The sequence below is a fragment of the Elephantulus edwardii genome, unplaced genomic scaffold (assembly GCF_000299155.1).
Source record: "Elephantulus edwardii isolate Elephantulus edwardi_28Jun2011 unplaced genomic scaffold, EleEdw1.0 scaffold00068, whole genome shotgun sequence".
Taxonomy (NCBI): domain Eukaryota; kingdom Metazoa; phylum Chordata; class Mammalia; order Macroscelidea; family Macroscelididae; genus Elephantulus; species Elephantulus edwardii.
The window spans coordinates 8559883-8583913 of NW_006399818.1; the positions used below are offsets into that span (position 1 = coordinate 8559883).

Sequence of the window (24031 nt, forward strand, 5' to 3'; positions counted from 1 at the left end):
CTTCACCCTCTCCAGGACAAACCTGTTTGTTCTCCTAGCAGTCCATGGTATATTCAACACTCTTCTCCAGCACCACAGCTCAAAGGCATCAATTCTCCATCTACCCTAGTCACTGTCCAACTCTCTGATGCATAGCACATAATTGCGAAGACTATAGCCCAGATCAGGCGCACCTTAGTCTCCAGTCTGACATCATTGCTCTTAGGTACTCTTGAGAGGTCCCTCACAGCCAACTTTCCCAATGCAATTCCTCTCCTGATTTCCTGGCTGCTGTTACCAAGAGTGTTGACCATGGGGCCAAGTAAACTAAAACTATTAACTATCTCAATCTCTTCACCATCCATACTGATGCTGCCAATTGGCCCAGTGGTTAGAAACTTTATTTTCTTGATGTTGAACTTCAGTCCATACAGGAGGCTGTAGTCCTTGATCTTCTGCAGCAAGCGCTGCAGGTCCTCCTCAGTTTCAGCAAGCAGAGTTGTGTCATCTGCATAATGCAGGTTGTTGATGATTCTTCCACCAATTCTGATGCCACATTCCTCTTCGTATAGCCCAGTGTCTCGGATGATCTGTTCTGCATACAGATTGAAAAGGTATGGAGACAGAATACATCCCTGACGGACCCCCTTCTTGATTTTGAACCATGTAGTGTCTCCTTGCTCTGTTCTGACAACTGCCTCTTGGTCCGAGTATATGTTGTAATTTCTTATTTCAAGGAAGTTTTATTCACTTTATATTTCTTCTATAACCAAGAGTGCTCAAGTAGGATGTTATTTAGCTTCCACATGGGTGCATATCTTTTATCCTCTTTTTGTTAATTTCTACTTTTATGGCATTGTGTCTGAGAAGATACTTTGTATTATTTTAATGTTTTTTAATTTGTTAAGGCAAACACAATGCATATGAAGGAAACAAAATGTAAATGAATGTATAAAACACAATGTACATGAAAGAAATACAATGTATATAACTGATTATAAGTAAGCAATAAAGATAAGTTAAAAAAAAAAACCAAACCAACAACAAACTACTCCAGGCTGATAAAAAAATTTTAAAAAAATAAATTCCAGGCTGAGACTATTGTTACTACTCTTTCACAATAATGTAACATCTAACATGTTAAAATTTATAACAAAAAGAAAATCAAACAGAAATGTAAAAAAATATATATATATTCATATAATTTCTTTTGTAGTTCAATAAAAGGAGAAAAAAGGTATTCTAGATTACAAGAACACAAATTAATGGACTGAAGGTTTCTATTCCATTTAATTCAGCCATTTCAAAGAACTTGTTGTTTTAAAGTAAAAATAGCATTGTTATTGTTACATGCAGTGGAGCTGGAGCTGGAAAACCCATCTTCCAGTGGGTTTTCTGAGGTTGGAAACTGTACAGGGTAAAACTGTCCATCTTTCACCATAGCAGCTGGTAGATTTGAACCACTTGCCTGTGGGTGGGCATCACAAGTCCTTACCTTCTGGGCCACCATAGCTGCTTCTTACAGTGGTATCTGTTGCTATTATGTGCTGTCAAGTTAGAATCAACTCATAACTAATCCTCCTGTGGGTTGTCAGAGGCTGTAAGATGCACAGAAGGAAAGTGCCCATCTTCCTTTCTAGGAGCAAGTGTTGGATTCCAAACACCTTTTGGGTTGGCAGTGCAACTCCTTATGACTAAGCTAAGCCACTGTGGCATTAACTCCTAAGATTGATATGTAGGAAATACTGAAAGCACTTCTTCGATTTAATTTTAAATTTTAAAAAAATTACATAAAACAGACCTGGTAGATATTGAAATCTGCAAGTCTCACCACAACAGAGCTAGACATCAGTTTAGTCTTTGATTGCTGAGATAACACAGAATGTGTTCTGGAATTTCCTTTCAGAGATGATTCTTTCTCTGTGGGAAACAGAAAGTCCCTTCAATATATCACTGCAAGAATATTTTTAGTAGTCGTTCTTTCACTATTAAGACAGCAAAAAGAAATTCAGATGAAACTTAATTTCTCAAATAAGACATTATATGAGAAAATAACTTATAAAGTCCTTTCCTATAGTAAAGTAAATCATTGCGATGATTGTGCTCCTTTAAACAAGAATCATATTACTTTAAGACACTCTCATACAAGAAATTTTCGCTAGAATTCTTAGTAAAAAAGGAGAAATTTACTGACATTCCAAAAATCTACAATATTTTACCTAAGAATTATTATCTATATTAATTTTATAGGTAGTCTATAAGTCTATATATGAATGAAAGGCTTAAGTATTTTAGCATTAATGACATTATTTATTTACTGAAAACATATCACACACACACACACACACACACACACACACACACACACACACACTCTTAAAAATTAGGGGAACACTGTAGAGTTCTTATAGACATAGTACCTGTTTGGGTGTGCTGAGGAGAGGCATGTGTTGGAGATTTAGGAGGTGAACCTACATTATGGTCCTTCACAGCTTGTTTAAGCATTTCAACGTTGCATTCAAATTCATTTAACAACTCATTGGCCCATCCATTTTTTGTTTTAGTTGCATCACTAAAATACATCCAGTGACTACAACTATCTCCTGTAAAATGAGTAACAGATAATGTCACTGAAAAATGCACAACTTTTCCTTTATAATAATGCTCCCAATGTGATTTACTCATATTGCGAAGGAATTCATTCCTCTTCTATGAATGAATGTAAAGCCTTCATATATTACCAATTTCAGTCTTACAAGAAAATATGATTAAAATATTAAGAAATGGGGAAAAGAATATAAAAAGCAAATTACTTATGAGAGTGTCTATCTTAAAGCCATCTTTGGTGAAATATCAAAGCCTTAATTAATCTGGTGGTCACTCTTTCCTAATTGTTTTACTGGACAGTATCCTAGAATATACTATTATACAAAAGTCTTTTTTTAAAAAAGTTAGTTGTAACGTGAATTACAAAAGTCTATAAGCAAAGATTATTCAAACACTTAAGCAACTAATGATATGTAAGGTGGGCATAAGTCATTGAGTAATAAGGAGATGGAAAGGTTTTTGGAGGGGAAAAACCAAATCAAGATTATCAGGTTTGTCTCTAGCAAAAGATAATGAGGATAGGACAAAAGAGGTCAAAGTTGAGATCTGATGCTTATTGGGTCACTATGGGTTGTAGGTGATTTGATAGCACCTAATAACAACTCTAACAATCAGAGAAATAAGTATGTACAAAAAACAGCTAAAGAAATAGAATCTTGATTTTGATAGCTAAAAATTTTTTAAATTTATGTAATTAGCTATGGGTCAGAAGAACAATATATGTAATAATAAATGGTATATAGCTACAAATTCAGTCAAATACTGATACAGAAATGACAAATATTGGCAAACAAACATGTGTGATCAGAATAATGTTTTCAGTTATTAAAAGCCCTAAAAATGTATTTTTTTCCTTACTTATATGAGTTAAAAAAAAATACACAACTGGAAAAAACAAAAAACAACCTACATATCATCAAAATTCAGAGACAGGTAGAGGATCACATTTAACCATGTGATAACCTTTTTAACACTATGTGGCAGAAAGTAACCTATCAATATTTGGTTGTTATAGAAGAAAATGAAAAAATACAAAGGAGTACAATTTTTATAAAAGGAAAAATGCCTAAAATCCTATAAACTAGCTAAAATAAATAACATTTTGTTTTATATTCTTTTCTGATTTCTATATAATTAAAAGCTCCGCTCACAAATACACATTGATTAGCAACTTGTTTTATTACAATTAACGAAATATCACAAATATATGTCTTCTGTGTTCTAGAATTTTTTTTTAAGATTTAAATCAGTTATTCAGAAAGCAATCCATTTTGAATAGGAGTAAAATGTTCCTGATATTCTATTTAAATATCAACATAAATATATTAATTTTTTTTCTATGACAACTCTATTCTCTCAGTAGAATACTGCTAAGGGGGAAATGATAAACATGCCTTAAACTCTTTTCTCCAGCAATGGGCTTGAGCATGTCAGAGATTGTGAGGAAAGGACAGAGTTCAGATTGGTTGTTCCAAGGGTTGCTATTTGGAAGCAGGAGTGGCAGCCACTTCCTAAACAACATGCCACCAGAAACTCTATGAACTTTGATAAATGTTGATAGTTTTTGAAAGCTTTAGTCCTTCTGTTCATAGGGTCACTATTTGAAGGCAATCAACAACAACAGGGTCACTATCAGTCTTACTCTACGTGGTGGCAGCTAACAACAAATTAAATAAAATGGCTATTTTTGTTGGTCTGGTGTTTTTGTTAGGCTTTATTGCAGTAGGACAGTAAACTACATATTTCAAGTGTACAATCTGATGCTTTGACACATCTTTTAACTCCCACCACAATCATAATAATAAATATATCCATCATTCTTGTGAGTTTTCTCATATGCCTTTGTTATCTCTTCCTCTGACTCTTTCCACTATCCCATCTGCAAGTAAACACTAATCTCTAAATATGTAATTTGAAAGATAGATTTCGATTAAAAGAACTCATATACACATACCAGCTTTGTGATAAGGATAATAATCTACAGTTAGCTGAGTAAATGAGAGTTGCATAGCCCCTCCAGTAATACGTCTGGTTGATTCTGGAAAAAGAAAAGATGAAATTGAAACAGAAAGAAAACAAATGAAATATAAAAAAATTCAGTTTATCAGAGAAAATCTTGAACACACTGGGAGACTAAGTAGTTTTAAGAATTGTAGGAAATGCATTTCAATCTAATAAACTATTTATTGAGCCACTGTCATTCTGACCACCATTGCCAATTTGTTGTATTGTGGTGTCTCTTATATTTGTGGCGCAGGAAGCAATGTGTGCCAGGATGACAGTGTGGTCACCCAACGAAAGCAAGTTTCAACAAGCGTCCAGACCAAGCCAGATTAGAAAGAAAAGTCTGGCTATCTTTCAAAAGCAGATCATCAGGCTTGCCTCCCAAGGCATTGTTCTCCCACCAGCTTAACCATTTATGCTGCTCAGGACTGCTAAAGGTCATAGGTTGTTGCTGCTGCTAGGTACCGTTGAGGCCACTACAACTCAGAGTGGACCTATAAACCACAGATCTGAACTTCACCTTATCTTGAATCACCCTCACAGTCTCTGATATGCTTGAGTCCATATTGCTACAGTCATATAACAATATAAGGTCAATTTAAAATTAAATTTTAAAATAACACAGACCAAGTCAAGTAAAAAAGTAAGGAAAATAGAACTTATTATTACTGTTACTGTCACTCATCACTGAAGGAGTTCCTACTTATGGCAACCTTAAAGAGTAAAATGCTACCTGGTTCTGCATCACCTTCACCAAAACTGAGAAGTTTCTATTATCTGACTCAGACAGAGTTTTACCCCTTTTGACTGACCCATACTCTTTTTATATTAATTTAACATTAATTAATCTCAATTAGTAGAATTTACAGTACAGATCTATAAACCCTTACCTATAATCTTTAGAAAAAAATGTCAGAATTTTGAGAATTTTATTAAGATAAAATGGTGCATATAACCTTTGAAAAACCTGTTAGAGGGTCAGTTATGAGTTGGTTCTGATTTGATGGTTTTATGTGAATGTTTTTGGATTTTCCTTTCAAATTACTAAAGTAGAAAAATGTCAATTATAAAACAAATAATAGACAAAGAAAAACAGAACAAATCTCTCTCCAAATCACAAATTTTCCACTATACTCCCTCTCCATCTCTATTTGTCATTATGCACCGCTGAGTCAGAACTGACTCATAGATGACTCTCCAGCGGTTTATCAGAGGCTGTAAGTTGTACAGGTGTAGACTGGCCAGCTTTCTCCCATGGAGCAGTTGGTGGATTTGAACAAGATGCCTATGGGTTGGCAGTACAGCTCATTACTGCTAGGCCACCAGAGCTAGTAGCTGCTATCTGGAATGTCAAATATTCAGCATCACAATATTAAATCCAAAGTAACATTTTCATAGATCAAGATTCTGAGTTATGCATGAGGCACACAGGTGAGGTACCTTTACTTTGAAACTATTTTCTGTGTGATTATCCCATTCAACAAAGTTTGAGAACCACTGTTGTAAAGATGAACCTACCTCTAAAATATTTCCAACTTACAGGGACTAGGTACACTTGCCAACAGAGAATAAGCAATGTCAAGCACCTAGATTAAGGAACCACAGAGTTTCCAAGTAACAACATATCCAGTTACTGCCTGACACTATCAAATAAGGAAGAAGCAAAGTCAGAGTGCTTCTTGGAAGCAAGGATTATGAACTTTTTGTCTTCCAAATATTGGACACGCTATCAGGAAAGCCTAGTTCCTAAAAAGCATCATGTTTGGAGAAGTAAAGAGTCAGCAAAAGAGAGAAAGGCCTCATAAAATAGATTGATCTAATGACTGTAACAATGGACTTAAGCATGGCAGCGAATAAGAAGGTGGCACATAATTGAGTTCAGAGTTTTATACATAGGGTTGCTAAAAGATATATCTGAGTAGATGCTACCTAAGACAGAGAAATAGGAGAAAAATGAAAGGCACAAAATTTTATTAAAAGGAAAACATTCAGCAATACTTTGGCAAAGAATGTAACAAAGAAAAGTACTTTTACACCCACTCAACACTCTATTTATAAAAAAATAATAGAATCAACGGTTGGTTCTAAAAAGAATTAAGCCATAGGATAAAAATAAAATTTTGATAGGTAAAGTACAAAAAGATGATCAGAAGTTCATTTAACTTTCAAATAAAATCTGAGTAGAACATTCTAAGAAAGAAAATTACAGGTCAACCTCTTTCTTGATATAGATAGGAAAACTCTCAAACAAAATTCTAACAGTAAATAAAATATATGCATTAAGATTAACACATGCCAATAAAGTTGAACCTATTTGAGAAATGTAATAATTTCCTGAAAACTGTAAAGCATATCTACCAAAACCCTATTAACAAATTTGATACTATTCTTTTCCCAAGATTAGAAATGCAATAGATGCTAATATAATTTCTATTTAGCTTTACACTAAAAAATGTAGACAACGCAATACGATGAAAAACAAACAGAAGACATAAAGGGTGATTGCCATCAATGTGAGTGCGCTATCTTGGATGTTCAACCCAGTAGAGTCATCAAATCTGTTCAGCTGCAATGTGACGTCACAGTGCACTGCAGAACCCAACAGCACTCTCCCTGTTTGGTTGAGCCTTCCTTCAATTACCAACACACAAAATTATGAACAAAATAAAGGTGCTGTATTATGCCTTAAAAAAAAAAGACACAAAAGCGATAACATAAAGTGGTCATTATTCACAAAACACAAAAGTAAAAAATATTTATAAAAAAAGATATATTTTTTAAAAAATATACTTATAAAAAAAGATATATTTTTTAAAAAATATACTTATAAAAAAAGATATATTTTACAACATAGCCCCAGAAAGACTAAGAAAGAACAAATCTTCTAAAAGGTGCCCTAAGAGAATATACTTGTGATCTTAAGAGCAGAAAAGGAAATAAATTAGTAAAAAAAAAATACTGATAAATTGTTTGCTGCCATCAAGTCAATCCCTAACTCACAACAAATCCTCTATACAATGTGATCATATTCTTGTTGTTGTTGTTATGTGCCATCGAGTCATTTGCGACTCATAGCGACCCTATGTACAAGAACCCTAAATGCCATTCTGTCCTGAGTCAACCTCGCTGTCTCAAACACATTCATTCCCACCACTTCCCAAGCATGATGTCCCTCTCCAAGGACAAGTCCCTCCTTGCAATATGCCCAAAGTATGTCAGACGAAGCTTCAGAATCCTTGACTCCAGGGAGCATTCTGGCTTCACCCTCTCCAGGACAAACCTGTTTGTTCTCCTAGCAGTCCATGATATATTCAACACTCTTCTCCAGCACCAAAGCTCAAAGGCATTAATTCTCTTTCTATCATCCCTATTCACTGTCCTACTCTCTGATGCACAGCACATAATTGCGAAGACTATAGCCTGAAACAGGCGCACCTTCATCTCCAGCCTGACATCGTTGCACTTCAGTACTCTTGAGAGGTCGCTCACAGCTGACTTTCCCAATGTGTTAGTCTCCTGATTTCCTGGCTGCTGGTACCAAGAGTGTTGATTGTGGAGCCAAGTAAACGAAAACTCTTAACTATCTCAATCTCTTCACCATCCAAACTGATGCTGCCAATTGGCCCAGTGGTGAGAACCTTTGTTTTCTTGATATTGAGCTTCAATCCATATTGAAGACGTCAGTCCTTGACCTTCTGCAGCAAGTGCTTCGGGTCCTCCTCAGTTTCAGAGAGCAGGGTTGTGTCATCTGCATAATGCAGGTTGTTGATGATTCTTCCACCAATCCTGATGCCACATTCCTCCTTGTAAGCCCAGCGTCTTGGATGACCTGTTCTGCATACAGATTGAAAAAGTATGGAGACAAAATACATCCCTGACGGACCCCTTTCTTGATTTTAAACCATCCAGTATCTCCCTGCTCTGTTCTGACAACTGCCTCCTGGTCCAAGTATAGGTTTAGCATTAGCACAATCACATGTTCTGGGATTCCCATTCTTCTCAGAGTCAGCCAGAGATTATTGTGATCCACACAGTCAAAAGCCTTTGCATAGTCAGTGAAGCAAAGATAGACATTCTTCTGGTATTCTCTGCTTTCTGCCAAGATCCATCTTACACTAGCTATAATATCCCTAGTACCATGACCTCTTCTATATCCAGCCTGCACATCTGGCAGTTCTCTGTTGACATATTGTTCCAAACGTTTTTGGATAATTTTCAGCAGAATCTTGTTTGCATGTGATATCAATGATATTGTTCGATAATTTCCACACTCTGTTGGGTCACCTTCTTTTAGATTAGGAACAAACAGCTATCTCTTCCTGTCAGTTGGCCAGCTGGCTGTCCTCCAGATTTCCTGGCACAACTTAGTAAGCACATCCAGGGCAGCATCTGTTTGTTGAAATAAATCAATTGGTATGCAGTCAACTCCTGGAGCCTTGTTTTTTGCCAATTCCTTCATAGCAACTTGAACTTCCTCCTTCATCACTACAGGCTCTTGCTCTAAACTCAAATGAATATCTATATATATTCATTGATTTCTATTGAATCCAATATATGGTGATACAAACAGAATAGTGATTACTTTTAGGAAGAATGGTAGAAGTAAGTTGGAGAGGAAGGTCTTCAAGGTGAGAGTATGACTGACTAGCAGGAGTTAGGAAAGTCCACCTGTAAAGTGAACATTTAATCAATTCCTATCTCATTACATTCTATCTTTCATTAGGCTACTGGAGATAGGCCAAGCACACATCCTCTGAGCGAAAGATTAGAAGACTCTGGTCAGTAAAGACAAAAAGAATGTCTCTTCAATAGTACATACCAAAACAAAGCATAGCAAGATCATTTGAGATTAAGACCATGGCACACAGCTCAACACAAAATTATTTAGGAACATATCATCAGCTATACTACTAATAGAAGCAGAAGTGGCATCCACTTCTTAAACCACATAACTCTGGAAACTCTATGAACTTTGATAAATGTTGATAGTTGTATAGGGGCCTCAGGCCTTTTGTTCATAGGGTTACTATGAGTCATGCTTGACTCAAAGGCAATCAACAACAACAACAACACTACTAATGATGTTCTTATTGTATGTCATCAAGCCAGAACCACAGTTATCCCTCCAGCAGGTTTTCAGAGGTCGTTAATCACAAGTAAGGAGACTGCCCATTTTTCTCCTACAGAATGGCTGCATGCCTTTAGGATTGCAGTGCAGCTTCTTATCACTACATCACCAGAACTTCCTTACTCATGATAAACAGATAAACTGAAAAACATTTTCATTCATGTAGGGTCTCAAAATTTACATGTCAGCACTTTTTACAAGAATACAACAGAGGAAGTGCTACACCAAAGAAATTTTAAAAAGTGTGGGATATAGGAGATTAAGAAACCAAATCAAAACTAAAGAAATCTCTAGATGTTGGAAAGGGCAATCCCAGACAGACAGATCTGCTGCAGGCCTAGAATACAACTAAGTCAAAAAAGGAACAAGATAACTCTCAGAGATACCTGTTATGCTGTTGAGATGATTATGACTCATAGTGACTCTGTGCACCATAGCTCTGAACCCTGCTCTCCCCTGAGCCGATCTCACTGTCTTTAACATATCTACTCTCATTACCCCAGTTACTATGTCAATCCATCTCATCCTGGATCTTCCTCTCTTGTGCTGTCCCTCCACCCTTCCAAGCATATCCTTCTCCAAAGACTGGTCCTTTTATTCTTTTTTTAATTTCAGCATAGTAAAAATACGTGAGATAAAGCTTTGTTATCCTTACCACCAAAGAGCACTCTAGTTTCACTTTTTCCAAGATAACCCTTATCATTCTTTTAGCAGCCCGTGGGATATTCAGTACTCTTTTCTGTCACCACAACTCAAAGACATCAATTCTTCTGACATTCTTATTCACTGTCTAGCTCTGAGTAGCACAGCAAGTGACTGAAAAGACTAAATTAGGCACATCTTAGTCTTCAAACTCACATCGTTGATCCTCAACAATGTAATTTGGAGAGGTCCTTAGCAGTAGATTTGTCCAAGGCAATACATCTCCTTATTTTCTGACTGCTGGTACCAAGGGCTCTGATTATGTAACCAAGGAAGCTAAAATTGTTGACAATGTCAATCTTCTATCAATCACAATGTTGCTTGTCGTGAAGTGGTGGTGATTTTTGTCTTCATGATGTTGAAATGTAATACATTTTGAAGGCTGTTGTATTTGATTCTCTTCATCAAGTGTTTCAAGTTCTGCTGAATTTCAGTCAGCAAGGTTGTGTCATCTGCATACTGCAGACTGTTAATGAGTCTTCCTTCAATTCTGATAGCACATTCTTCTGCATACAGGCCAGCTTCTTGAATCACTTGTTCAGCATACAAATTGAATAGATATGGGGAAAGGACACACCCATAGAGCGCACCATTTCTGATTTTGAACCATACAATGTTCTTTTCACTCTGTTCATACAACAATTTCTTGGTCTAGGCATAGGTTTCATATGAGCATAATTAAGTGTTCTGGGATTCCCCTTCTTCTCAATGTGAGCTATAATTTGTTATAATCCACACAGTCAAATGCCTTTGCATAGTCAACAAGACACCAACAGATCTTCTGGTATTCTCTGCTTTCAGCCAGGATACATCTGATGTCAGTAATGATATCCCTGGTGTCACGGCTTCTTCTAAACCAAATTTGAATTTCCAGCAGTTTTCTGTCAATGTACCATTCTGGTCATTTTTTTTAATGATCTTCAGCAATATTTTGCTTGCATGTGATACTGTTCTACAACCTCCACATTCTATTGGGTCACTTTTTGGGGAATGGGAACAAATATGGATCCTTTCCAGTAAGGCAGCCAAGTAGCTGCCCTCCAAATTTCCTGGCATAGATAGACTACTGAGCATGTCTAAGGCTGCAACTATCATTTGAAACGCGTCAATGCGTATCCCATTGATTCCTGGGGCCTTATTTTTGCCAATGCCTTCAGTATAGCTAGAACTTCTTCCTTTATTACCATCAGCTCTTGTTCACACGGTAAATATTTCAGTGTCAACCAACTCTTTTTGTTATATTCCTTCCAACCTTGATGCATCCTGGATCATTAAAAATTTTTCCAAAAGCATCTTTCAGTACTGCAACTTGAGGCCTGAATTTGTTTTTCAGTTCCTTCAGCTCGAAAAATGCTGAACAAGCTGAGTTCTTCTCTTTTTAATCTCCAACTCCAGCTTTTTGCATATTTCATTACTATACTTTTACTTTGTATTCTCAGGCTGCCCATTTAAATCTTCTAGAAAACGGAAAGTGGTCAAATAGAAAATGGAATGCATAAATATTGAATTCTAGGTATTACTGAACTGAGACAGACTAACCTGGGCCATTCTGAATCAGACAATCACATGATCTATTACGCCAGGAATGAATTCATGGTGAAAAAGACAATTTCATGATCTATCTTAAAGTACAATATTGTGAATGACACAACACTGTTGTGTATACTTATGTATACACATACAAGGAAGACCTGTTAATATGACTATTATTAGAATATATTCACCAACAACGAAAGCCAAAGAACTTTTACAGTTCTAAATAGACCAAATTTGCAATCAAGATGCATTAATAATTACTGGTGACTGGAATGCAAAATTTGGAAACAATGAGGTAGGAATTGTAGTAAGAAAGTGTGGTCTTGGAGACAGAAATGAGACCAGACATCAAATGACTAAATTTTGTATGTTCAATGATTTATTCATCACCAATATCTGTTTTTTAAAATGCAAAAGGTGATTTTACACATGGGCCTCACCTGATAGACTGTACAGAAATCAGACTGACTACTGCTCATATCAGCAGTCAAAACCAGGCCAAGCGCCGACTATGGAACAGACAATCGATTATTAATATGCAGGTTCAAATTGAAAATGAAAAAAATTAAAAACAAGTCCACAAGAACCAAAATAAAACCTTGAGTGTTATCTCACCTGATTTAGTAACTTGGACAATGAAGGTAGGTGTATTGGAGTCTGTTAAACTGGCTCAGGACAAAGCAAGCTTCAGAGCTATTGTACATAGGGTTGCTATAAGTCACAGGTAACTCGACAGCACATAACAATAACAACAATCCCACCTGAATTTAAAAATTATCTACAGACACCACAACAAGATAAAGATAAACAACGCAATTGAAAAATTGGCACAAGATATGAACAGACACTTCACCAAAGAAGACATTCAGATAGCACACAAACACATGAAGAAATTTTCAAAATCTGTAGCTCTAAGAGAGATGCAAACCAAATCAACTATGAAATATCATCTCACCCCAGTAAGAATAGCAAAACTTAACAGAACAACAAACAACAAATGCTGGTAAGGTTGTAGAGGAACTGGAACCCTTATTCACTGTTAGTGGGAGTATAAAATGATACAACCACTATGGAAGGCTGTATGATGCTTTCTCAAAAAGTTGCAAAGAGAAATACTATTTGACCCAGCAATTCCACAACTGGGAATATACCCATCACCCAAGCAGATATATGCACACTCATGTTTATTGTGGCTTTGTTCACAATAGCAAAGAGCTGGAAACAACCCAAGTGCTCATCAACAAACGAATGGATAGAGAAGCCGTGGTATATTCACACAATGGAATTCTACGCTACTTTGAAAAACAGAGAACTCATGAAATATTATTAAAAATGGGTGACCCCAGAGGACATTATGCTGAGTGAAATATATCAGTCATAAAAGGACAAATACTATATAGTGCCACTGTTGTAAAATAGGACTGACATCAGGGTTGGGGCGAGACTGAGAAAGAGGGGATAAATAATGTTTACTGTATTGACAGATGAGGGAGAAAACTGTTTAAGAGGGATATATGATTAGGTATTTTTGTCATGATAGGAGTCCAGAACGAAGGCTGCACAGTGGAGTGGGCTGAATGGGGGAGGGATTGTATAACAATGAAATAATTTTTCTTTTACTTTTCAAAGAGAAGAGTGAACTGGGGGTCGGAGGGGTGGGCAGGAAGAAAAGGGCAACAATGAATGAATGGCAATCCAAAGTCTCTATAAGCTTTCATTAACATTAATAATAAAAAGGAAAAAATAATCTACAGAATAAGTTTGAGACATCAAACACTAATGATCAAAGACCAAATGAGTTATGGGAAGACATCAAAGATGCCATCCATGAAGAGGGCAAAAGGTCGTTAGAAAGACGAAGGAGGAAGACCAAATGGATGTCAGAAGAGATGGCTTGCACTAGAGCATCAAGAAGTCAAAACAAAGAGGAGAAATGCCAAACTAAAAACCCAAAGAAGTAGCTTAATGAAAAAATTCAAACCAGATGCACCAAGAGGAATGGCAAATTAGTAAGAGTGGAGTAGGTATTAAGATATTTCAGGTTAGGAAACTATTATTTTGGGTAAGTCTTAAGAACGATTTGCATCGCTGAACTATGTGTTTAATTATATTAATTTATAACTATATGCTGTATAAAATATAACTTGGATTGCTGTTGTATGTCACTGAGTTCAAAATGACCCATAGCTGACCCTCCAACAGGTTTTCAGAGGCAGTTAATCACACAGGAGACTGCCCCTCTTTCTCCCAAGGAGAAGCAGGTGAATCTGAACTGCGTGCCTTTGGGATTGCAGCACAGCTTCTTACCACTAGGCTACCAGACTGCCTAATTTATAACAAATGCTGTATAAAATAGAACTTAGATAAGCATATGACAGTGTACTGAGCTTTGTGCAATAGCAATACATCAGCCAATGAGATCTAACCAAGATGCGATTACTGCTAATTGAAATTGTACTTTGTAAATAATCAAATAATTAATACTGTATATTAAACTGTTCCTCACCACTTTCCCAACTCTATTCTCTCTATGATGCCTCTTAACTACTTGCAAAATGATACAATGCAATTGGAAAAAACACTGACCCAAAAGTCAAGAGACTTGTGTTCTATGTCCATCTCCATGGCTTCCCTTTATATAAATATACAGAGTTTTGCATAAGAAAATAACACTGAAGATGAACTATTAAAAACATGAATATATCACATATTTCTATCCAGTCATACCTCCACTCACCCGCAACACAAACACACACATAGCACTGAAAGTTCTTTAGATTGAATTATCCATATTTTCTTCCACTTTTGTTAAAAACAAATATATACACTGAAGAGATTGTGAGCTGGGTTTAAGGATGTCACATATGCTAGTAAAGAAGTGTTCTATTATTCATGTAAATCTACCCTTCCGTAAGGACTTCAACTATATAATCTTGATTTGTTAGTAAATGTTTTTGACTTGATCAAGATACATAGCTTGTATATTAAATAGTGCTAATTGGTTCTGGCTTTTAAGCTGAACATTTTTACTGTTTATTAGGACAGAAATGTTTATTTCTGAATTTTGTCTGGCATAGGATCTACTATCTTGCTGAGCAAAGTCACAATATTTATTAGATTAGGCAAATAATTGGGGGGGGAGGGGAACAATGTGGATGAAGTCATCTAATACAAACCCAGATTACAGAATAAAAAAGATCTTAGAACAAAATGGGCAATCAGGAATTTGTTGAGAAATACATAAATAAGCACAATGCTGCATTATATGTGCAAACAATCGTGATCTGAGTACAAGCCAAAATTGAATTTACGGGCAATTTTACAATTGCAAGAGTTAAAACTAAGATTAATACTTTAGTATCCACTAAGGTGTTATCTAGTCAATTTCTTTTTTTTAACCCAGCAGTAAAATCAGTCAGTACTTAAGTTATCAATTACTTAAGTGAAGTTCTAACTACTATAGCAAAATTAAAAATTTCATACCAAAGACCAATAATACATACTGATTCAAATCATAGTTTTTCTCTATGTACCAAGGAGTCCTGTGGCAAAGTGGAAAAGTATTGACTCCTAAAATCAAAAGGTCAATGGTTCTAATTCATTAGTCACTCTACGGGAGAAAGATGTAGCAGTCTACTATTATCAGACAGATTACAACCTCGGAAACCCTGTGAGGCAATTTTACTCTGCCCTATAGGGTCACTAAGAGTCAAAACTGACTTGAGAGCCATGAGATTTTTGTCTGATCTATGTATCACATGTGAACGATAAAACTATGACAAATCCTTTTGTAGAATATGTACTATATGATAAGCCATCCAATTTTATAGTCAAATCATGGTAAACCAAAATAGTTTGAAATATGCAGGTTTATTACCTTTTTCTTTAGCATGAATGTCATCACATATGTGTAGATCTAGATGAGAAATCACTAAGTGATGGGAGGTTTCTTTAACATCAAAGTCACTGAATAGTTTCATAATTGCATCATTTACATCAGGAGCATTTGGAGTCTGTGGTGTCTTCACTTGCTGGGTAGATGGTGCTACAGTAGAACTCTAAAAAGATTAAAAACTGCCCTATCACTGCAAGTTAAGCACTTGAAATTTTACATATAAGAAAACCTAAAAAAGCAGCATAATACATTTTCTTTTGTATCAATAACTCAATTCCCTAGAATAATTTTCTAATAGGAATAAAATTGAAAGTTAAATTGGGAAAGTATGAACAACTTGAATGTCACTGTTTCTACAAATATTTCAAGAGTTACATTTATATATTTATTGCTTCTTATTGGAGAAAACATTAAATTCACAAAGGCAAGGTATTTGAATACTGCTAGTTCTGTATGCTAAAAAAAATAAACAATTGTTTATTGTTTAAAAACCAAACAGATGAGCTGTAAATAGTTATATATCCTTTAGAAAGAAAGAAAGCAGATCTGAAAAAAGCCCTGTATTATTTTATTTAGTATTTTAAGTGCTCTGGTGTCTCTTTCACGTGGTATAGTCTGTTGTTAGAATATGGGTATCTGAAGAAGCCAGGATGCAAAGGAGACAAATTTGAATTAAAATATTTTTCTACCTAATGAGAAAATGCACAGAATACTGCCAAGTGTAAAGACACGGATGAACTCTAAATAGTTTAAAATTATTTTTTAATCATTTTAATAATTATAAAGTGACCTGAGATACAAGCCAACAGAAAAATAAAGATTGAATTTTTAAATTTAAAAAGGTTACTATGTTTTAATTGAAAACAACATATTACTAAAAGCCAAGTTCATTATTTACCGAAAACCAAAGTACACATATTTTGTATGTAAATGTAAATGACATCAATTAGGAATTATGATCATACTGCAAAAGAATTTCAAAGTATATTTAGCAAATAAGAATTTCTCAAAGAAAAACATTTTAACTCACAGTTAAAGAAAAAAATGATGACATATAGCTTTGAAATAAAATTATTTTATCAGAAACATCACTTTTATCATGCTTTTCCCACGACTCTCAAAGTAACAATCTAGAATTTATGTTACTGGTCGTAATATTTTAAAAGAAATTTGTCCTGTATGATTCTTTCTTTTTCATCATAATAAATATGACTACAACTAAAACAGAAACAATCTCTCTACAGCTTTTTCTTAATATTGACAGACAGGTTTCTGGATGCTGTTTCTGGGGAGGAAAAAAAAAAAGAAGCCCTTAAGTTTCTCTGCACAACCTAACATTTCTTACAATGTCAATTCATTCTTTACTTTCTCTTCAAGAGAAGAAAAGAATGAAGCCAAAAAATTTATTATGATAGATGATAATTGTCAAGGATATCTCAAAAATCAGAGTATTTTTTTAAAAAATCAGGATATTCTGTATTAAATAAGGTAATATAGCAACTAGCCATGCAAGAAAGCAACTCTATGGTATAAAAACATGACTAAGTAATTCAATGTGAAATATTCCAGAGAAACAAAAAGTATCAATTAAAAACATTAACAATATGGAATGGGGTTCTGGTGGCTTAGTGGTAAGGAGTTACGGTGTCAGCCCAAAAGAAAGCATTCCACCAGCTGCTCTATGAGAGAAAACTGAACAGTCTCCTCCTGTGTGATTCACTGCCTCTGAAAATGCACTGGGGATGTCTAGCTATGAGTTGCTTCAGACTTGAAATCTTACATAACAATAACAACAGCAATAGGGAAGAAAATTACGAATATGTATGTCCCTTAAAACTATGAAAAATGCAGACTTAAGCAGAGTATCTTTGAGATACTCTAAGATGTTAACAGTAGCTATACTGAGATGGAAAGATTAGGTCCGGTTTCCTTGTTACCTGTAACTAGTTTCTTAATGTACACATTCCATTTTATATAAACACATCTGTACAGTATGTAAAGTACAGAACTACCAATCCTTTGTCCAGTAGTGTTTAGTTGTCATCTGTGTCAATGAGAACTTAGCTAAATTGTCTCCATAAAGTTTAACAGACTGGTCGATGTCTGTTATGTGTATAATGGTACTATGGTAGAACAAAACACTCTCTTGTACCTTTTTAATCATGTTTTATCACCTTAAAATGAAACTTAATTATCTTTTCAGCTTTACATCCCTAATGAAACGTGCTTCCTTCTCTGCACTCCCTCTCTTGGCTACTGGAATAGCCAATCATCATCCCTAAGCTTCCCAACAATTATTTCCTCCTTATCGCCAAATGATAAAAGGTCATCTTTATTTTGACTTATTATTTCTTCTTTCAAACCATTGAGTCTGACCTTTCTCTGGACTACAATCTCTCCTTTTTAGTTCATCCTCTATCATACCTTTCAGTACAGGTAGTCTTCAGATTCCAAAGGAATTCTGTTCCTAAATCTCTCTAACCTGAACATTCAGTCAAGTGTTTGTCTAATACTATATAGCATTAATAATGTCTTCTAATATATGAGGGGGGGGAATAAAAAAAATAGTAGATCTGCAAAAGCATCTTTACCTTAATAAAACAATAATGTTTAATGAGTACCAAAAATTAGCACCTATTTGCAATGAGCCATTGCACACACCTCTGTATAAGGGTCTCGCATACGAGGCACTGTGTGTGTGTGTGTGTGTGTGTGTGTGTGTAAAAACCAGACAATCTAAAAGTAAAACCTTACTCCATTTTCAAGTCTTGAGTCTGAAACTTTTTAAAGCTATCTTTTCAAATGGTAATTCCTTTAACTCTGATGTTGCCGTAAGGACAAAATTCCTTTACTCAGGTCTGGCAAGATATGTAATATAAAATATCACAACTATTCCAAAAAAATCCCTTTTATTATAGTCAACTGTGGTGGCCTAGTGCATAGGGAGTGATGCTGCCAACCAAAATGCAAGTGCTTGAATCCACCAGCTGCTTTAAAGAAGAAAAATGGGTAATCTCCTCCCGTGCAAGTTACCATTTCTGAAAATCTGCTGGTAGGTCAGTTATGAGTTGGTTCTGATTCAACAATGAGTGAGCCAACGAGAGTCTGTGCCTGAAATATCTTCGTGCACAGTATTATCAACAGATCTTTATAAAGACCACCAAAAACACACGACTGAAGAAGCAATTTTACTTACTAACGGGTTCAAGAAAAATTTGTCTTCTTGTCCAAGAGTCACCCTGTGATAAATTAAATGGCAAGCACCTTTGACCAATCATGTAATCCCACATGTGTTAATTCCTGCATCATTCACAAATGACCTGCTTTTAGATCTCCCCCCTTTAGCTCCCTCCACGATCTTTCTGAAAACTGTGAACTTTACAATCCTGCTCCATGAATAAAAGTAGCAGAGTGGCAATTTTCACTCTGTAACAAAGGGTATTTAGTCTGTACCTCTCAAAAAACTTATTTTGCTTTTATTTAAGCAGAGTAAGTGATTCTGTTCCATGACAATGTTGAGTTTTTAACATAATCATAGACTATGCACAAGTTGTACATAAGGCTAACTTGAGCCTTAATTATCGATTACATAGGATAAGGCCTTCACCACTTAAAAATTTCTATTGGTTCCCAGATGTCTATAAGGAAAGGTCCAAATTCTTCAATGCAACTAGTCATCCTATCCAGTTATAGCACACTTATGCTTCAAGTTAGGCCACCTGCTCAAGAAAGCCCTATTCTAGGATTTATAGTCTATTCACTAAAATTCTTTTCTCAAGTTCCCCTGAATAATTTCCAAAAAGCAATTATGTATGAATAGTATTTACTGATTGAATGATACCAAGCTCAGTATAAATTCCAAATCTGTGTATTTGTTTTTATCATCCTAAATCCTAAGAAACATTATAACATAAATAGATTGAACTGAAAAGAGTTGTTTTAACAATGCAATTGGACTATAAATTCATTCCAGTTATATGCCAGGATTCCAAATAATCTACTACAAATAAGATGACAATTAATAGATCTTCCTTCAAGTACCTTGAAAGCAAAGAAGTAGAAATTATAGTCACTCACTGCCAACGTGGACAATATTTCAAATAATACCATTGTTATTCTCTAGAAGCTTGTTTTGTTTAAATATTCTGGACAAATTCACTTTATTAAGACTGGATTAATAAAGAATGCTTCGCATTCGCATTATTTGTTGTTGGGTACCATCAAGTCACCTACGACTTTGAGAGACCGTATGAACATATCTGAACCTTACCCTAACCTGTACCATCCTCAAGATCATGCTCAAAGCCACTGTTACAGTCACTGCATAGGTATTTAGAAGATTAATTTAAAGAGAGATGAATAATCTTACATCATAAGCATGCTCTTAAACCAAGTTTATGAGAAGATGTAGAACCCTTAAAACTTTTTGTGCTGATAAACCATCAAAAGTTGTCTTCTATCAGTATCTAAGTAACAGTAAACTCCCATCTTTATGAGAAAACACCTTGTTCTTCATTATATTTTTCAGATTGGATTCCTCCTTCTAAATGCCCTTCCCCTCATATCCTCCTATGATCTTCTGGTTCATTTGAAAGACTGTATTTCATTATCATCTTTGAGAAATCTTTCTGAATTCTACAAGTAGTTAACTAAAATTTCCTTTTCTTGTTTAGAACTTATTCCTTCACATTATATCATAATTTATCTAGAAAGAACTACCTCCATAGCAATATGAATTTTCAGTACCCTTTAAGCTTTAATCAAGGGATGATAAAAACAAATTTAAGAAAGATCTGCTTTTTTTTACAGAATAGTTATAAAAGATATAACTAATAGGGATTTTCCAAGTAGCTTATTAAAGTGATCTTGATGTTAACACCTCAGAGTATCTGGAAAGGGTAAAAAATTATTTTCTTCTTCAAACATTTTAGAACATGATCATTAATTAGTTCATTGTGCTACCCTCATTTCTGCCACAGTTATCAGATATCCAACAGCAATTAGTGTTCAACTGCAGCACTTCCATATTAATTTTAGGTCTGTGCACTACTAATTCTTCTACTGCTTCTCTTTCCTATAATCACCCAGGGGTTTTTTTCCCTTCTACACTTAATAGTTTTAAATCTATATTCCCTATATCCTAAAAAGTTGTTTCATAATATAAAATATTTTATGTCATCATTAATTCCAGCCCTTACTTGATACAGAGTTCCAAACAAAATATGCATTATAAAAATAATATCTTTAATATATGTTTCCATGTAGATTGTGTGTATGTGTGTCTACATTAAGATGTTCAGCTAAAGAATATTATTGGCCTCAAATTCTTAAACTCTATTTCACATAAAGAAAACACTAAGTAAGCATTCTAAGTTTTAAAATGTCTACACGTAAGATAAGTTTGTTTTCTCTGTTAAAAGCATACCTGTGTAGGTTCAGAAGCCATACTTTTCCTTTGTTCTGTTGATTTTTCTATTGCTTCACTAAGAGATTTTGCATATTGTACCATAGCCTTCAATTGAGAATCCGTCAAAACCCATAATAAGTCATCCAATAATAGAATTAATTTTGTTGCTATGACATTGCAGTCCTTTAACTGTCAGGAAAAAGAATTTATAAAATTAAACCCAGGACTAAAACTTAAAGTGTACTTGAATAAAAAGTTTCCCAATTTTTAGTAGAAGTGAGTTCTTCCTTCAACAAATATTTACTTAGTTCCTATAATACAGAAGGAAGAGCTCCTAGTACTGAAGATACAACATGAAAAATACTGGCAAATTTCTATTCTATAATTAGTAGCAAGTTCTATAATACTTATAAAAATAAGTATCCAAATTTTCTAAGTGATTTACCTGTGGTAACTAAAATTTGCATTTATAATTAATATATAATTTTCTGTATTCATTCAATAAGTCTAGTTAGCTCTGGTCATAGAGTGGGTAAGAAGTTGAGCTGCCAATCCAAAGGCATGGAGTTGGAATCCACCAGCTATTATAAAGGAGAAGAGCACTAAGCTTCCTTGTCATTTATAGTCTCTGAAAACCTAGAGGGTCAGCTGTGAGTCAGTTCTAACTTAACTGCGTAACAACAATAATCCTAGTATAGAGAAGTAAATTATAAAGTAAAAAAAAAAAAAAACCAAAAAAGATGTTAATCATGCTTTACATTTCAGAAAATATTTATTAAGTAGTATAATCAAAAGGATGTTTTCAATTTCATTTAACAGATTTATTTGTGCTATGAGGTACAAAACATTTTAAGACCTTTAACTGCACAATGTTTTTTTAAAGTCACCACTTATTCATTAAATTTTATCATAAATCACAGTGGATGCTAAACTTCTGGCAAACATTCACAGGAATTCTGAAATCCTTAAGTAATTGTTTTTCTATTTATCTAAATTATCAGTCATACCTTAATAACTACATAATCAGTATGGTTAGTGCTAAGAGGCTTTGGTGCTTACCACTAAACAAGATTCACCAGTAAATATCAAATGTAAAGCAATAAATACTCAACAAATATTATCTCTGAGAAATATATTCAATTCACAAAAAAATAAAAATCTTTTCAAAATGTAGGTATCAAATCTGGAAGACAGGAATTCACAACAAGCAAGCACTATATGTCCCTTTATTCTGAACTGTTTTAATATGCCAGTAGCATGTTCTTAAATATGCAAACCAAAAGGCACAGGACTGGGTGACACTCTGCAAGGCTTCCATGACTGGGTTCAGACATGACAACAACTAACAGCATGTCATAATCTCACCCAAGAATTATTTGAAATTTCCAGTCAATTCCAATAGTTAACACAGAAGCTATAGAATTAAACTTGTTGACTTACTCTTCTTTTCAGTGTGACTCTGATTTTTGATTGATTGGTTATTAATCGAACAGGAGCACATAAAATTTCATGTGAACTTTGGGTAGCATCTGCCTCTATTCGAATCATCTGCCAATTTATTTCTTTAAAAGTCAAAACCTAAGGAAAGTAAAGAGACTCATGTCATTAACTCATACAAAAGAGAATGATAAAAATGTAAGTTTGTAAAACAATTTTTTATATTTTATAAAAACTAATCTCAACAAATTTTCATGTGACACCCTACATGGATGTATTCATCATGCTTTTATTTTTACATTAAATTAGATACATCAAAATTTGTAACATATTTTCATAATTATATTCAACATTTGGAAAGCTGATATTTTTATTCTAATAATTAACATAACTAAAGTCTAAGAAAATCTGAATAATGTAATGAAAAATCTAAGTAACAAATACTGATTTTTAAAATTTTAATTCTGACTGAGAAGATAAAACAGAAAAGACTTGTACAGTAAAAAATACTAAAATGAGTATTTTATAGTTAAGAGTAACAGAGTAAAGAAAAAAAGTAAAATCAATCTAGCACTCTGTGAATCTGGGAACTACTAAATGTGATTATTTTAAATATCTTCTTTCTCATCAACTAAAACATTTCAAAAGGAGGAAAAACAGAAGAGTATTTACCTCTCCTCTCTGTGGATCCTGGATACGAGTACGTTTTAAATCTCCATGTTCCCAGTTTGCATTTACACTATATATCCGTTGATGGGAAAGTTCAAAAGATGCATTAAAGGCTTTTGCTCCAATTTGAATTGAATGGAATTTACAGAAACAGTAATACCCTCAACTACTTTTTCAGCAAAGCCATATTCACTGGGAAAACAAAATATAATACATTGAAATAAAAAAAATCATTAAGAAACAAAAATGTTTTCAGTTAATATTTCATACTTTTACATATATATAATTTGTCCTAGCACTGCATCATGTATTTTTGCTTAAAAAATAATTTTTGTTTAAAACGATGGCATAGCATACCTAAAAGTAAGTAATAAAAATACTATTCACAAATTATAAGTGATAAAAAATCCTGTAAGTAACACCACACCACACACTGCCACCGAGTCAATTCTCACTCCCAGCAACCTTCGTTAGGATTCCAAAGTTACAAATATTCACAGAAAGAGACTACTCATCTGTCTAAAAGGAGTTGCTGGTGGATTTGAACCACTGATCTTTCAGTTAGCAGTCCAACATGTAGCACACGAGCCCAACAGAGCTCCTTACTTTGTAAATTTGTGGTTGTTATGTGCGGTTGAGTCGGAACTCAACAGCTGATCCTCCAGCA

At 34.5% G+C, this 24031-nt stretch overlaps 1 protein-coding gene across 1 annotated transcript in view; it reads right to left on the minus strand.

Moving 5' to 3' along the window:
• UHRF1BP1L (UHRF1 binding protein 1-like) overlaps nucleotides 1-24031 on the minus strand; it is a 126735-nt gene that overhangs the window by 42780 nt on the left and 59924 nt on the right. Inside the window, 8 exon segments of the mRNA XM_006888516.1 lie at nucleotides 1781-1899; nucleotides 2400-2582; nucleotides 4541-4624; nucleotides 15834-16014; nucleotides 21277-21447; nucleotides 22699-22836; nucleotides 23368-23498; nucleotides 23501-23556. Of these exon segments, the coding sequence (XP_006888578.1) occupies nucleotides 1781-1899; nucleotides 2400-2582; nucleotides 4541-4624; nucleotides 15834-16014; nucleotides 21277-21447; nucleotides 22699-22836; nucleotides 23368-23498; nucleotides 23501-23556 (1063 nt within the window).